Source organism: Anarrhichthys ocellatus, unplaced genomic scaffold (genome assembly GCF_004355925.1).
Source record: "Anarrhichthys ocellatus isolate YVR2014 unplaced genomic scaffold, GSC_Weel_1.0 scaffold4, whole genome shotgun sequence".
Lineage (NCBI taxonomy): Eukaryota > Metazoa > Chordata > Actinopteri > Perciformes > Anarhichadidae > Anarrhichthys > Anarrhichthys ocellatus.
The window spans coordinates 4927369-4945075 of NW_022280034.1; the positions used below are offsets into that span (position 1 = coordinate 4927369).

At 44.9% G+C, this 17707-nt stretch overlaps 2 protein-coding genes across 2 annotated transcripts in view; both read left to right on the forward strand.

Annotated features, from left to right (window-relative positions):
• Window positions 1-839: 839 nt before the first annotated feature.
• On the forward strand, window positions 840-12453 carry LOC116381365 (synaptopodin 2-like protein). Its single transcript, XM_031843459.1, has 5 exons — window positions 840-1114; window positions 3635-3786; window positions 3882-4184; window positions 4811-5193; window positions 8856-12453. The coding sequence occupies exons 1-5, from the start codon at window positions 1013-1015 to the stop codon at window positions 11564-11566; spliced, it is 3651 nt and encodes a 1216-aa protein (XP_031699319.1). The 5' UTR covers window positions 840-1012; the 3' UTR covers window positions 11567-12453.
• Window positions 12454-15461: 3008 nt separating this feature from the next.
• Window positions 15462-17707, forward strand: part of myoz1b (myozenin 1b) — a 6695-nt gene continuing 4449 nt past the window's right edge. Inside the window, exons 1-2 of the mRNA XM_031843948.1 lie at window positions 15462-15613; window positions 17569-17655. Coding sequence (XP_031699808.1) covers window positions 17571-17655 — 85 coding nt within the window. The 5' untranslated portion in view covers window positions 15462-15613; window positions 17569-17570. The remainder of the gene's footprint in view (window positions 15614-17568; window positions 17656-17707) is intronic.

Consider the following 17707-nt stretch of genomic DNA (forward strand, 5'->3'; position numbering starts at 1 on the left):
GCAAGGGCCTATGATTCATTTTAAACTAGATTTGCTACAAACACATTTTCTTGGCTCTTTTAATTTTCCCTTAGGCTAAGAGCCAAAATGACTTTGGTTATCCTCTCAGTCATCTATCAAATTATTATAATGTGACAAGAGGCGGCCATCTGGATTGGCCAAAGTACGTTTTTGGGCTGCAAACTGCTCCACTTTGGCCAAATTTGGGCCCGGCTCCCCTTGCAATCAGGTACAATTTGGAATTACAACACAAACCTGGCATGCAGTTTTATTAGATGATAAGATTTAAGCTGTTGTTGGGCCAAGTCATTTTGGCTAATACACTCTGCAATCCTCTGCAAGATCAGAGATGTTGAAGCTGATGAACAGCAGCACGAGAGCCAGTATTCACCATCTTCCCCAACAGTGCTTTACTAAAACACTTGTGTTTCTTGACAGCTGAAGGATCAAAAATTATATTTCTTTGGCGATCAACTCCCTCCAGTACCCGCTGTAATGACGATGAATTGTATTGACAGAAAACCAACTGAACCCCCCCCCATCTGTCCTTTAAGGTCGGGGTGCTGTGGGTAGATGAAGACAAATCTGTGAGCTGCCTCATCCGACCGGCTGCTGGCCAGACCGGCCGAGCTGGGGGTCAAAGTGGGAGTGGTGGTTGTGGTTATTTCGGGAGGCTATATCAGCAAGCATCCCTTCCTGTACAGAGTGCTTGAGAGTGACATGGCAAGTGTTGAATGCTGTACAGAGGATGAACACACACACACACACAACCTTTTTCCCCTTCTCACCCTCCCGAGTGCCTACCCCTCCGTCACAGCATTCCAGTGTAAGCAGATGAAAGCCAGCCACCCCCTGTCTCCTCATGGGTGGAGTGATTTGCCGTGAAGTGGAGCGGGGAGGCAGAAGCCTCACTTTCTCTCATTGATACTCACAGAGTGTGAGGAACTGAAGAAGGGGAGATCAACTTATCCGCAGTCACACACACACAGCAGGCTGTGAGCTGTGAGCAGGGATGGTAGCCGAGGAGATTGTGGTCTCCCTCTTGGGAGGTTCACCGTGGGGCTTCAGACTGCAGGGAGGAGCAGAGCAACAAAAACCTCTACAGGTGGCTAAGGTACAGTGGAACCTATACGTGTGTGTGTGTGTGTGTGTGTGTGTGTGTGCATACAGTATGTATCAGAAAGACTTACTGCCATGGTGGTAACATGAGTAGACGGGTTTAATAGAGACTGCAGCTGTTAATTGCGGTCTGAGGCCTTGATGGTGAGTCTTGTGGTTTGCTATGTTTGTAATTCTGGTGCTTATCGGTATTTCTGGTATTTATAGGGGTATACATAAACTTAATACTAGTACTTTTTGAAAGGCATGCATTACCTTACTTTGGAGAGCATCACTGAATTGGAGAGGGAGGAATTTGATGGGCAGAGTCATATTGAAATGCTTATATTTAAGATATATTAATCAGGGTGTCTTTTCACATTAAACTTCTCAATCAAAGTAGTGTTACTCAGAAAAATGCTACTTTTATACTGTTACTTTCCCCCCCTCTACAACAGTGCCTCCGTGATATACCACAGCTTTCCCATGCTCATTTGGCCCAGTCAATTTAAATCCCCCTTGCTGTGATTCAGTTGTGTTTGTGGGTCACAGAACAGTGTGAACACATGTCTCGGGGTTGATCTAGACTCGGGTTTCATCACTGCATCCTGATAGCGATCGTACGGTATCAGAGACTTGTAGGTTAGTCCACAGTGCATATGTGTCCATACATTCTATATTATTACTTTTCTCTTAAGTGCACAACGACACACACACACATTGCGTGTCTCTGTAGTGGTCGACAATAAATTCATTTCAGATTAGTCACCGGCACACATTTATTGGACACAATAATCCAATTTAAAGTCCCAGGAATATTCTTTTTTTTTCAGTTTGGTTTCTCCAAAAGCCTCTGGTGTCTGTATTTATATTTGTTGACAGTCCAGAATGTTGTCTCTAATAAGAAAATCTATTCTGGATAGGAGGAATGCGAACTCACTCACACTGACGTTTAGAGTTGGCCGGTCACTCATAAACTGTCATAACCTCTGATTAAAAAAATTGCGGCGGAGTGACTCTGGCACCAAAGGCCTCTCTTCATCCAGGGTTTTCGAGCAGATAAGGTCACCTTTGGTGATAGTTTGATCAGTGTGTGCTTCTGAATGTTGGTGTATGTGTGTGGCCTGTCGTTTGTGTGGTTGGGCATACCTCAGATAAGCCCGGTTGGGACTGGAGCACAAAGTAGAGGATTAGAATAGCTCATTTAAGAGGCGCTTGGAAGCTGAGCATGGAAAAAGGCCTTTTGTTCACACACACACACACTCGTACACGTTCCTGTCTCATAAAGCTCTAGTATCGTCTGTGTTTTTGCCTCCCATCACAGTCCCTGTCTTTCTTCGTCTGTCTAGGAATGTGGTTGACCTGCAAGGTTTAATTTTGGGTATGCGGGGAACATATGGTGAATGACAGGCATCCCTCCTGGTCCAGACCGGTGATGCAGCTGTTCAAACCCCCTCTTTCACGATGTGTGTATATGTGGGTGTGTGTGTGTGTGTGTGTGTGTGTGTCTACATTTGTCTGGCTGGGAAAGTATACGAGACAGCCTCGCCTTACGTGTGTTTGTGTGGAAGCCGCTTTGGGATTATTGGGCGAAGAGATACTGACAAAGGCAAATACTTGAGACTCCAAGTAGGTGCGGGAACACACTTTCCTCCCCTCAACATTTCTACAGTGCTACAGTGTGTGTATTAGTCTGTGTATACGTGAGGAGACAGAGTTGAGGGCCTTATCTTCTTCTTGTAGAGGAAACTGCAATCTGGCAGACGAGAATACTCGCCCCCCCCCCAACCCCCCACAGACATACTTCCTGAAGGATCCTATGACATCATCTCTTGGCGACCTCCAGGAACAGCTGCCTGACTTCACGAGTTATTCTGATACAGGGACAAAGATGGCTGGCAGTGGAGGAGAGCTGCCTGTTGCTGAACACTGTTCATCAGTTGTCAGAGAGGCGTCAGGCCATTTCACCAAATAATGCTCTCACTAACTTAGGAAGTATGCTGAAGTAACAATCAGGACGACCGCTCACAATATGTCACTGAGATGGTTTAAAGCCCCTGAAAAGTACATTCATTGTTATGGAATTTTCTATAAGGTTAAACTTTATTATCTCTGTGAAATAGCTGCTCAAGAAACTGTTCAAATTTTGCGAGACAATGGTGGTTTCATGCAGGAACACATCACTCATAGTGAGAAGCTGATAAAAAAAATGTCTGTGACTGTAGCATTATTAAAAGGAGTTTGATAGTATGAATTTTTGTGAAGTCCGGCGCAGTGTATGTGTCGCTTTCAGACCACACGTTCTCAATGTTGGGCAAGATGTCGGGGATAAATACTACGACAGTGAGTAACCAAAGTCACCACATTTTTATATCGGAGCATTAAGTTCTAAACGGTTCCCGACGATGACAGACTTGTTGTCTGTCTCATAAATAATGGAAAGTGAAGATCAGGTGGAAAAAGTTTAGACAGAGTTTACTGTGCTTTTACCTCAACCACAAGTATTAACATGTGTTATTAACTCTATTCCTCTCAGGTTCGCCGGCGCAGCAAAGCGTGCAGAGCTGGACTGAAGGAGCAAGATGAGCTTGTTGCCATTGGGGACCAGATGTGTGGAGAGCTCAGTCATGCTCAAGCCATGAGCCTCATAGATATGGAGAGCGCTACCCTCCACCTGAGGGTGAAAAGGTCAGAGCACGCACAGGCTTTGTTACACGAAGACGTGTCAAACAAACAGATGCACATTTCGCGTTTTTAACAACTCGTCATTTGTATGTTTCCAGAGCCCCTTCTGGACTCCACTCCTCCTCTTACTCCGTTTGCTCCGCCTCGCCCCGCTCCTCCATGAGGGCCCTGTCTCCCCCTGCGGCTCCCTTGCCCTCCCACCGTGCCTCCATCCTCTCCCCCACCGGGATACCCAGGGGCATCACTTCCCCTCCAGACAGCGAGGCTTACTACGGAGAGACAGACAGTGACGCAGACACGCAGTCACTCACGCACCGTCGCCAACGGCGCACACCTCCTCACACACGCTCACCTGCGCGCCACGGCAACCAAGAGGAGGAGGAGACCTCAGAGATGAGCGGGTAAGGGACGTTGTAGAAGCTATTTCTTTGATGTTGGTATTTACTTATTTTATTCACAAGTAGTATTGTTTAATTATTCTAGATGTTTGCTTATTTAGGTTAGATTTTTTGATATATTAAGATAGCCTTTTATTTTGATAGTCATTTGTTTAGTATAATTATTTTTTTGTTGTTGTTTAAGTACACTTAGTTTTTTGGTTTGTTTGTTTGTTTATGAATTGGGTAACACTGGGCACCTGAAGTTATATATATGAGTAGGCAGGTACAGCACCAGCATGGGCCTATGGTTTTTTACCAGAGCTGGAGAGCCAGCGACAGGAGTTTCTTTGTTCTTTTGTTTGTTCTTTTGTTTTGTTTTGCTAAATAAATCATGAGAAAAATGTAATCCTGTATGGACAATGCATTCTTTTGCCTGCGTAGACCACAAACCCACGGTGCGTCAGTGGCCCCTTTAATTTATGTTTTTCTGATTTTTCGGACAAATGGCCACTACAGACGTATACCTCCTGTACTCAAAGTAGTCTGTCATAGAAGGCTTCTTGTATCAGTCTTTCCAAAAAGCTGCAACATCATACTGGGGGTTCCTGCCGTCTTTAATCTTTGTTGTGTTCCATCTTTCCCCTGAGGTATGAGAGCGCCACAGATGCAGGGGTTTCCATGCAGGGGCAATGGGAAGGGCAGTGTCTGCCTGGCGTCCCTCGCAGAGAAATCTACCAATCCCTCCAGACCGAGTGGACCACTCCAGCACACACCCCACACACTCTGACCCCTTACACGCTCATATCGACCCTTGATCAGGGGTCGATGGAGACAGAGGGCGAAGGGGACAGTGGCTTCCAGGAGGCCGCGAGCTGCATCGTGCTGACCTGCCCGCCGCTCGTGTCCCCTGAACGGGCCAAAGAGGCTCTGCTGTCGGCCTCTAGTAAACAACTGGTGCCCATGGTGGGACCGCAGACCCCGGTCAGCGACGAGCTCTCCACCACCTACAAGGACAAAGCACGGCAAGCTAGTGAGTGTTTATCCTCATACCAAACATACACAAAAATATTCAAGACATTACAAAGTACAAGGTAAAGGTAAAAGAGGGAGAGTGTTGTTAATACATGTTATTATTATATACATATATATCTACAAACATATTTTACTTTGTTTTGTTAGGAAAGAAATAGTCCTAATTTAGAAATTTTTTACCATAATCTTGTTAGTGTATGGTAATTATACTGCTTTATCATATTTATTAAGAAAACTATTTATTGTTAGTGATGTTACAACTCTAATTATAGTTCTTTACAGCACTGCCATGGATGTGTATATCACTTCCACCCACTAAATACAGTTTGGATCTTGCATCTGAGTTTGTTCAAAGTTTTTCTTCCATCAAGTTTGAGGATGATACACCAGCTGTTGACCAAAAACAGGAATCATGCTGGTTTCTTTTGGTGATGCACCTATTTCAGTCTTGACCGCAGTGTTTTTTTATTTTCAATTTAAATACCAAAGATTCCCTCAGTGTTTCCGAAGGCGTCAGCCATGCAGTCTTGAATCTTATCAATAGCTAGATCACCCTCTAGTGGTTATTTTCCACAACTGGAGCATCCAGTTACATTTACAGGCTGGTGGCGATGGGGTGAGGTATACCAGATACCGGCAGAGGTATTCCACCTCCCCCCTTCCTCCCCCCTTCTGTCCCCTGAAACAGCAGTCCGTCTTTTCTGTCAGTATTCGGAGCATTTGTCTCACTTGCTGTATTTATAGGTGTTGACGCTTCTGATTGACAGTCTGGACGTGAGTCTGACTTACAAGCCACACAGCTGAATATGTGTTATATAAGTGTGTGTGTGTGTGTGTGTGTGTGTGTGTGTGTGTGTGTGTTTCTTGCCACATGTGTGCACACTACATACTGTATCAGTAAAATGTCTTCTATTCCAGAAGCAATTAGTCGATTAATTGATCAAGAGAAATGCCAAACATCCGCCCGCTGCAGCTTCTCTAATGTGAGGATGTACTGCTTTTCTCTATTATTGTAAATTAAATATCTTTGGGTTTTGACTAACAGTCATTCTGAAGTCCCCTTTATGTGTGGAACGTCATGATGTACCAGATTCTGGCATTTTATGAGCTAAAAAATTACTGAAACTATGTGGACACAAGTTTGACTTCAATACTATAGAATGAATGATGACTGAGGTGTTCAGGGACCTGCCCTTTCTCACGTTACACGCACAAACACGCACACACACACACACACACACACACACACACACACACACACACACACACATTTCCTTTGGATGTGGGAGGGAAGCTCTGCTGCATTGGAACTGTGTGTCTCTGTGTGCAGTGGTTGTTAGGGCTGAAGTGTTAACAGCAGAGAGCAGCACATCAGTAAAGAGTTATAACCAAACGTTGCTCTATAAACTATAATTGGCTTTATGAACTCATACACACACATACACACACACACACACACTGAATGACACTGCCGTCTAAATACTCTCTGGTGAGGGGTGTTCCGTCCTTGTGTGTCTCTCTCTCTCTGTGTATGAGATAGAGACTGGACAGGTGTTTGATGCCTGTCAGACAGACAGGAATAGTGGGTTGACATCATGTGTTGGTTTGGGTTGCTGGCCACAGACAAAGGTCTTTACATGGGCTGTGTCCTGAGAGAAGAGCTGGAAGACAGAGGCTAAACGGTGCCCCACTATAGGACCAGAACTGTACTCTCTGTGAGGTGTGTGTGTGTGGGAGGGTCTGAGGGAGTTTAAGGACACACACTCACACTCACACTTGTGAGATGAGGGACCTCACATCTTCTTCAGGTTCAGATGTAAGTGGACACACAGTCCCACACACTGTGTACGCAGGTAAGACACATTCAAACCCTTTTATTTACACACAGCTTCACTCACATTAGAAGTAATGCATATCGGTTTCAAATTAAGTGTTTATATTCTTTTTTTTTAAATTAAGAGGTCTTGCTTAATTTCTATTCTATGTCAGCACCTTAGAAAGTTCACCATTAATGTCAATATTATTTGTGATTGTTTTACTGTAATGGACCTGACTGATGTTCTTTATTTCGATGTGAGGCTAAAAGCTAATAGCCGATGTGTTTATACTGTAGTGCTTCATCAACTTGATGAAGCTTTGTTGTTTATTGTGGGTTGAATACATAATGAAAAACAATTAATGATACAAAAGTAAAAAAATGCCTTGTTATTGGCCATACTAGCGGCGTTGCTTTCTGGGGCTGACAACAACGGTTTTGTAATATATTGTATTTTATTGTTTTGTATCGTATTGTACTGTATTGTGCTGTACAGTGTTGTACTATAGTGTTTGCTGTTGAACTGTACTGATAATTAGGCGACTATATTGTAATAACCAGCCCAGGGACTACGGACGAAAATGAGCTCTTTAGTTAATTCTGGCACATTTACATTGAGGTGGAAACTGAAATGTTGATTAATGTTCACTGTCCCTGGAAAATAAAATAAATACAATTTAAAAAAAAAAAGCTTTTGGAAGGATGATCATAGAATTTGGTAAGGACATTCATGTTGCCCTCAGAATGAATTATTAATCTTAATCTTTCCTCTAAAGCCATCATTGGGTCAAACCAAAACGAATGGCATTCTCACCAGCCTCCAGGCTGCCCACCTCTTAACGACGAGTCATTTTGGTCTTAGTTGACCAAGGTTTCTTTCGTCATTTTTTATGCTTTTTTTTATGCTGAAAGATTTACTTTAAAAAAACTTGGGAGTGCATCTCTGGGAAAGATTTAATGTGGTGCTGTTGAATGATTCTTTGAGGAGAAACTCTGTTGATTAGAATCAACTGGTGAATTAGTCAACAACATTGAGTGTTAGTCCACTAACTGTTAGTCCATTTCTTGAGTTGAGGATAGCCCTTACAGTTTTGCGTGTTGTTTGTGTTCAGTGCTGTTTAGCAAATGCCAATATACTAAACAAAGATGTGTTAGAATTTAGCTCCCTGTACCACTCTGCATACTGAGTCTAACAGAGCACCTAGCATTGCTGTAGACTGTTCTCCTTAATACCTTGTTATGTCTTTGCAGAAATATCTAAACATCGCAACTTTGCAGCTGATATATCAAGTTTTATTTTGGGATTGTGTGTGTGTGTTTGTTATGTCTCTGTTAGCTTGACTGTATATGAAAGTGATGTAGAATATGGAGGTTGCATCAGACTATAGTTATGTAGTGAGGATATTCATGTGAGCTGAGCCAAGATACTAAAAAGACTGAAATAGACTTTCGACTAACAAAGATACACACATGCGCATGCTGGCGTGCACACACACACACACTCACACACTCACAGACACAAACAAGCATTTGTGCTGGAGAGACACTGTGATCTGAACTTCCCGTGGAGTGTGACTCAACTCTGGAGAGCAGCAGGAATTCTTTGTTCTAAATCCACAACACTCTCCTCCTGTCTGTCACTGAACTCCTCACAGCAGCTCCTCGCTGTGATGATACTGTACAAATCGGCCACTGCTCGCAGTCAGTGAGGGCTACCACACTGTTGTTTCCGTTATTTGTCGCCTGGGCCTCGTTATGTAATGATCAAAAATCCCATTACCTTTGTTTCCTCTCACCTTCAGCACATTTATTTTGGTCTCTCTCTCTCTCTTCCTGTCTTGCAGAGTTGCAGCGTGGGGAGAGTGTGGTGGAGAAACAGGTGAAAGAAGCTCGTACTAAATGCCGCTCTATCGCCTCTTTGCTGACTGATGCTCCCAACCCCAACTCGAAGGGGGTGCTTATGTTCAAGAAACGCCGGCAGAGGGCCAAGAAGTACACACTGACCTGCTTCGGCAAAGCAGAGGGAGATAGAGGAGGCGAGACAGAAGGAGACACAGGAGGGGAGACGGAAGAGGAAGGAGGAAGCTCCGTCCCGAGTGGCTCAGAATTTGATGAAGAGGGATTCTCAGCATCGTTTGACTCTACGTGGGACACCGGTTATCTAGACCTGCTGGACAGGAGGAGCTCTGCCTGCCCATCAAGCACACCAGCTACTCCAACAACGCCAACAACCAATCACAGCTCAGGGCTGAACATCTCAGCCTATCAGACACCAGGACTGTTGACTTCTGTCAATCAAAGCCCAGGGTTGGAGGTCTCAGGGCTGGAGAGCTCAGCCTATCAGGGCTCAAGGCTGGAGAGCAGCATCAGGAAGCAGCCAATCAGCAACCACCCTGCACACATGTCTCCTCCAGCTGTGGCTCTGACCAATGGGGGGTCGGTGGCTGTAAGTCGGGCCAGCGTTGTTCTGAACCCGCCCTCTCAGATGCCCCTTTCAAGTCAAAATGGGCAACATGGCAACCCTCATCCTAGTCCTAGCCCAATCACAGACTCAGACCTGAATCCAAGTGTTCTGAACCGCACTGCACGCCCCTTCACCCCAGGCCCTTCCTCTCGTGCATCTGTAACCTCTGTGATGTTCCGCCCCCCCCAACCCAAACCCACAGCCGTGGCCATGGCGACTAAACCAGTAGCGGCCGTCTCCATGGTGACTATCCAACCTACTTTTCATCCATCAGGGCCGGATGCGAGGAGAGCTGTGTCTAGCACCTCGCTGTACATCGCTCCCAGAAATAACAACGGCAACATTCCCCCCTTTGTTAACTCTCCCCCCTCAGCTCTCTCGCCTCCGTCCTCTCTGTCTTCTGCACCTTTCTCCCAGCCTGCCACAAATCCACCCACATATTCCCCTCAGGCCGCAATGTATGCTGCCCCCTCCGTCCCGTTCTCTCCTCCTGCAGCTCAAGGTACCTTGTTCTGTCCATCACCTGCTCAACCCTTCTCCCCTCCAGCTCCACAGGCCTTTTCCTCTCCTCCTGCTCCTTATCCACCTCCCTCCACCTACGTTGCTGCTTCTCCCATCTCCCCTCCACATCCCACTGCTCTGACTCAGGTCTCCTTCCATGCCCAGTCCAGCCCTCCTCGTCCTCTTCCTCCTCCCACCCAACCTTCTCCATCTCCATCAGTCCACCCCTACATCAACATGACAGGTGAAGTGACTCCTGGCCCCCATGCTGCCATAGCAAATGCATCACCACCCCAGGATTCACTGGCGACTCGAGAAGATCGCATCGCGGTCCCTGCCGCTCGCACCGGCATTCTGCGCGATGCACGACGTCGTAGCAACAAGAAGCCAATGTTCTGCTCAGTCCAGAACAAAGATGTTTCTCCAAACCCGGACTTGCTGTCGATGGTCCAGAACATGGATGTCCACTTTGGGGGTGGCTCCAGGGGCCTCCCGGTGACTCCAGTTGCTGAAACTGGAGCTGCACCAAGTGGGGAGACCGGGCATGAGTCAGGGCCCGAGGAGGACTGGCTGAGGCTGGGGGCAGAGGCCTGCAACTTCATGCAGGCCCAGCGGAGACCTAGGCCACCTGCTGTAGCTCCCAAACCCCAAACCCCTCAGATGCCACAGCTGGAAGGGAAGGGAGGGGAGCTGTTCGCCCGCCGGCAGAACAGGATGGATCGGTACATTGTGGAGCGATCTCCTTCTGTCGCTGCAGTGCCTTACTCTCCCGCCCAGGCGAGGAGGTCATCACCCACACCTTCTCTCCCTTCCACCTGGAAGTACTCGTCCAACATCCGTGCTCCTCCTCCCATCAGCTACAACCCCCTTCTCTCTCCCTCCTGCCCTCTGAAGGCCCAGAAGAAGTCTGAGGTGAAAAAGTCTGCGCCAGCTGGATCTAAAAAGCAGAAAGCGGGCCTCAAGGCTGTGGACATTATGAGCCACCAGCCCTACCAGCTCAACTCTTCTTTGTTCAGCTATGGGGGTGGGGTTCCCATGAACACCCCCACCTATCAGCAGCAGAAAGGAATGACAAGTGGTCCTCAGAAGACGGCGCGAGTATATGAGGTGAAGCGCTTCTCCACGCCCCCACCGACATCCACGGGGCCGGCGCTCAAAGTCATTGTACCTCGATCAGCTACGACACTCGGAGAACCACTGTGGCGCTCTGATGTCACTTCTCCTCCACCCACGGTTGGCCATGCCCCCCACCAACCCTATCAGCCTCAACCCCAACCCTTCCAATCTCAGTGGGCCACCTCCCCTCTATCTCCCCCACCTCCCCCTGCCCCTACCGCTCCACTCCCTCAGCTTCCCTCCTTCTCTGCTTCTCCTGCTTCAAATCCACTCCAGTCCCCAACTTTCTCCCACCTTCAGCCCTCCAACACTGCGCAGGCCAACAGGCAGTTTAAGAGTGCCCCAGACCTCAGTCCCCTTGGTCGGCCGGCATCCAGCAGCACTCTACCTAACAGGGTCCCCAGGCCCAGGTTCAGCACTTGCAACCTGGGTCTGCAGCCTTGTGTCTGGCGCCCTGGATCCACAGCGCACTGAACAGACTCTGGTGTGGATATAATAAACCATGGCTCTCTGGGAACGGAGAGCAACATTTTTTAAATAGGTCCATGTGTTTTTAGTATCGTAACATTGTTATTCAGGGCTGCAGCTTGGTTTTTTTTACCAGCCACGTTTTATCACAAGATCTGCTTTGATCGGTCACCCATGTAGCACATTTCATCACTTACATTTAATCTTGTTGACTCGTTTATCCAATGCATTTGGCTGTAGTTAGAGGAAACACTGTGTTTTGCAAAGGAAAAAAAATAGAAATCAACGGCAGATTGAAAGGACAGAAAGAGATGTTGGAGAAAACTGAAATAAAGTTCTGTAAATATTACATTCAATGATGAAGAATTAAGTTCAAACATAAAAAAAGAAGAACAGAGGATGTGAAAAAACAAGACTGTTGTGAGAGAGATGTGGTCGAGGATAGGAAAAAGATGAAAAGGAAAGCACAGATGAAGTGACATAATAGAAACAATGTCTGATGAGTGTAAAAGGTGCAGATTAGACTCAAAACTTCCCAATCTGTTAACATCCTACAGCACCTGTTGCATCCAGCAATATCATATAAAGTTGATTTACTAACACATTTGAAGTAGCTACTACTACTGTGATTTCCCTTGTTATATGTATTCTACTGATTTGTGTTTGATGAGTGCCTTTTTTTTAGTTGCACTCTGCAGCAAGTGTGTGCTTTGTTTTTTGTAGATTTTCAAAAGGCGAAGAGCACAGCTGCCAGGAAGAAGGGAAGCCTTTTACAGTAGCGTTGATTTGTGATCTGTTGATATGAAACAAGAGATGTATAACATGTCTGTTTCGCTGTTTTCCACAGAGACATGCGGCTGAATAAAAATAGACATGGCTCACCTCAGCTGTCACTCTATTTCTCCCTGTGTCACATGCTCCCACGTCGCTCCAGTATCTCCTCCTCCCATTAGTTTTTACCCTTTTCCCCTCTTTCAGGCATTTTTCTGACTAGTCTAATAGCTTAATTGCTCCCTCAGGATTCAGTCTGTGAAGCGATAGTTAAGGCGTCATGAAAATGTTACTTTAAACTTTCACCACATGGAGGCACTGTAGGATTTGCCATCCAGACATGCTGCACCACCTCCCTTCGTCACAGATTTTACTTAACGAGAAAGTGAGTAACATTTAAGGTAAAACAAAAATTATTTGACATCCTTTTTATAATCTTAAATTACATTTTCTAGATTCTAACTACTAACATATTGTCTATTTAGTAATCCGACGAAATAATGAAATAAAAAAAAAATGTAAATACATACATCCCTTTTCTAATTCTTCTATTTTAGACTCAGTGTCTGATAATTGTTGTTGAAAACGTCCTCGCAGGATTGTTGCCCTCCATTTCAGAGCAGTTACATGACAGCCACCGGATGGCCTTGGAGCTGTGAAACCCAACCATGGCCACGGAAAGGGATCTAACCTCTGACCATCGGATGGGATCAGGTGACAGACGGTTCTAACTTTAGCTGCTAACTTGAGTCCTGTTCAGCTAGTGGAAGGTACAAAACTCACATTCTGATTCATTTTTTTGCAAACTAGGCCACAGGATTTCAGAAATACATAAAAGCTGGAACTGCACTTATAGTAATGACTGAAGTGGCTCTTTCAACTTTTGGCCACATTTAACAAATTAGTTCCACAATCCTCCCTCTTTAGGTCTCTCTCCTCCTCTCTGTTAATTCCTCCCTCAATCAATTGCACACACTCACGCACGCACGCACGCACGCACACACACACACACACACACACACACACACACACACACACACACATACACACAAACACACACACACACACACCATTTCCCCTATTTTCTGAGCAGTTAATCTCCACCTTTTTGGCCCGGTGCTAAACTCTTAATTCTGATGGATTTTTTTTATTGAGAGTGGAGGGGAAGCGTTACCTCGTACATCCTGTCTCCTCCCGCTGCTCTGCCAAAGAGGCTCTTTAGCCACATTCTCACATCGTGTTTCTGGGTCAACAGAGTTAAGTGTTTGGGGTCAAGGGTCAAGGGTCAGGGTTGGACAAATAATTGTCGTTAACACTCTCATGTGCATTGATTATTTCAAAAGGATATTTGAAAAGGAGTTTATTGTTTTTTTTTTAAATTTGTTATTAACTAATCTGTTTGGTTTAATAAAATATGACTTATTTGTAATAACCAGCCAGCTTTGTGATAAACCTTCAAATGGGAGTTAGATTCCCTGATTGATTTATAATCCAGCTACACACACATCTGTGTCAAGGTCACCTGGCCCGCTCAGTTTCAGGACTACCATGCTGCAATGCAGCGGCTAACGTAAGCTATAAATTAATTTCCCCACACGTGCACGAGCGAGCGTACACTAAAGGCTCTAAAGGAAACTGGAAGATCCTACATACACCCGTGTTCACAGAATGGCTCAAACTCGTGACAGAGACAGCTGCATTTGAAAATATGATTGCCAGGGTAAAGAACATTCCAAGCAAAAGTGACCAACCATGGGGAAATCTGATGGCTTATATTACAGATTCACAATCTTAGAGGAGGTGTGGAGTGCTTGCGGATGGGATTTGCGTGTATATGTATATATAGGTATATGTGCATGTATGTCTATATAGAGGTATATGTGAAAAAGAATGAATGGGGATAATGTACAATGTTAATATATTTAAATTAATAGAAATTTAAATGACAAAATAAAAACAAAGGCTCCAAAGGTGGACTAATCGATGTGATGACGTTTTGTAGCTCTTATTTAGCCACTTGTTAGCCACCGCCTTTTTTAAGACACTTAAAAGCTTCAAAATTCACAAAGGCTCTACTAGCGTAATCCATACATAGCGTAGGACAAACCTTTACAGACTTGATGTTAGGCGTCTAACCAAAAACCCATTCAAGAAACCCTTTGACTTTGCACCATTCTACCACCACCTGCGAAACTTAAGAAGTTCCCATCTGCCTCAGCTGTCCTTTGTTTAGCGTTAAATAACAAATTTTTGGTTGCTAACACACTAAACTAAGTTGATGAACATTAGAAAGTTAGCATTATGAGGATGTTAGCATACTAGCTCCAATATTTGACTTTGTTTTTTAAGGGGATATGTTAGTAAGCATTTGTTTATTTATACATCCAGCAGATAGAAATGTACATTAGCTAACATCTCTGTTAGCTCTCTTTTTCGCCTCTACAAGCTCCTCAGCCACCCCTTTCACATTGTCATTTGATAAATTGTTATTGTAAAAAATATAGATTATAGGCTCTTTAATTAAAGATAGTTTCTTATCAGAGTCATCATCCAGCCCATTGAAGCGATTCTTGTTATTACTGATGATCAATACTTCGCAGTTAGCTGAACAAATCTTTGTTTACTGACTGAAATATAGAGCCTTTATAGCCCCCCCCCACACTATTGCACAAAAGTCAAATTGAGTCAGACGGTGTCTTACAAAACTAGCTGAATCTAAAAAGCAGGAGACTGACGAGGAACTGTGACTGACATGATGACACAGCTGCCAGGCACAAACAAGGTGTGAAGTTGCAAAGGTTTGTTAGGTTGAAGGAGGACGTATAAAGAGGGGGAGGAAAACACATCAACAAAAGCATAAATGCCCTAAAGCACGTAAAACTGAGTGACGGGAAGAGAGTAACTGCTGGAAAGATGTTTTCTATTCTTGCCTGTTGTTTGTCATGTTATCAAAAGCCCCTGTTCCCCTGCTTTTGGAAGAGGTGGGACGTTTCCTGTTGTTACTCATCTTACCGATCTCTGAACTTGAAACACCACACCCACCTGCCTCTCTACCCCCTCCTCAATTCCACTCACCCTCCTCTCCCTCCCCCTGAAGCCAGTTCCATAGCACCAGAGCAGCCCTGCTGATAGGGTTTCACTCACTCCAGGGCGAAGAGGACAGACAGTACAATACAAGCTCTAGGACATAAACTTACCTGGGAATCTATTCCACTTCCTCTGTGCCACACCTTTTCTGGGACCTTCTGAGACCTGTGTCTTCCTGTGGATACCTGGTCTTAGGTAAGACATTAGTGAAGGGATCAAGCGTGACAGCGTCGATAAAGAGATCTCTCTCACACGTGTCTTGAGTGTTTGTGGGTTATCTTGCGCTGCTGGTCACTGAGTGGTGAAATATTTCTGGCTCCTTTTTAAGTACAAGGAGACGATTACAGTTGAATTTAATTCCTGTGGTCGGGCCGATTTTGGCTGCAGGAGAAGCCCCCATCTGTAGCCTGTGTAGGCCTCTGTAACTTAATGAATTAGTGGATGAGGGAATCAGAAGCAGATGCTCAACTTCATATTATATATTTGTTTCGTTTGAAGTGCTAGAACTTGCTCGAGAAAGGCTTTACATCATACATAGTTCAACAGATATATTGCAGATTTACAATTTCTTGAGTAAATTAATTAAAATATCAGTGAGAGCCAGCTGGTAGATGACTTTCCTGTTCTTCCACCAGCTCTTACTGTACCCAACACTGTGGTAGGTGAGGAATGTGGCCCTCCGCAGTGGAGTTTTCAGTCCGCCAGTATGGATGTATGTGTGTATTTGGGAATGTGCTTACTGATGCCCTTCCTTCTCAGCTGTCCCCTCGAGATTTATCAGGAGCTAAAACAGGCTGGTCGTAGGTAACAGGACCCAGGCCCTCGCGCCGATCCTATGGTGGCCATTGGCACAGCAGTGTGCCTCCATCTTGCCTTTTCCCAGAACAACCAATAACACCTGTAATCTCCAGTTTTTAATCCACGGCCACTGACTCCCATTAATCACAAGAGAAAAGCTATTTGAGTGCAAATCTGTGTGTTTGTGTGCTAGTGCATTCATATGTATGAACAGTCCAGGGCACTGCAGCGCTATAGAACATACATAAAAATAGCTCGCACAGGACTGAATCCCAGGCTAGAAAATGGGCTTCAATTACAGCAGATGAAAAGCAATTACATTAACTGTCTCCCTGTAGACGGGCCATCCAGCTTTTCCTCTTGTACTGGGACTCACCTCAAGCCTTGCATAATTGCTTTCGACCTGTGCAATAGGCAGCGACATACTGCCGGCCCCTATTTCAGTGGGTAGTCAAGAGAGACACGGGCTGCCAATGGGAATTAGTGTCCTTGAGGGCATGCGGGGGGCTATACACAATGTTCAAAGTGTGCTTAAGTTAATTTGGGAAGCGAGGTTCCTGCTGGAGCTTGCTAGAATTTGGGACGTGATGTGCAACTCCATCAGACAAACACATATCTTGGAGTTTTTTTCCTGAAATATTTATGGGAAAGTTTTGTTTGTATCACATTTCACTGCTGCTAATTTCGTCATCCTCTCTGTTGGGCTCCTGAGAGACCAAATACATTTAAGAATTTTGGGGAATCATTCTTCGATTAAGTCAGTTTTATAGTTTAAGATCAATTAAAGTCCATTTGTTGAAAGAGCACCAATCCAGCCCGGTCAATTTATTGACATATCTTCTTTGGAGGACAGTCTCATTTAAAGGGGCTAAATTCAAAATTTAGAACACATCTATGTTTGAGGGATTGCCTCAACACGGCTCTCAAAATGGCAAGGGCTGAATGGCTAGCAGCTGTAGGCATGAAGATTGTAAACGACAATAGTGCTGACAGAGCTAACAGTGGTTTTTCACTTCAAGCTAAGCCTTTCACATTAAATATAGTAAATTGATCGAATATCAAAAGAAATATTCTGGCGAGTGCAGCTTTAAATCTTAAAATCTAAACAAATTGAAACTTGAATTAAAACTTCTATTTCTAGTTCATTTTTGACCTTGGAAGGAGCAGTTTGACAAAAAGATCCTTCTCTCCAGGATTGGAGTTTATTAGTACCACACTCAATCTGTTGATGAAGACTGTGAGATGTACTATTGTGAAAGTATTGTGAACTGTGAAATTTTGGGGACTTTTTGGACCGTATTTGGACAATTATTTTTCTAAAGAAGTCCTCATTTCTCTTTTCTGTCCTTTAGCCATGCCTGTCACCACTCCTGCCCCTTCTAACAAGAGGAAGGAGGCCACCAAGATCATCACTGACCTGTCCAGCATCAGCCAGAATGGTAAAACACACACACACACACACACACACACACACACACACACACACACACA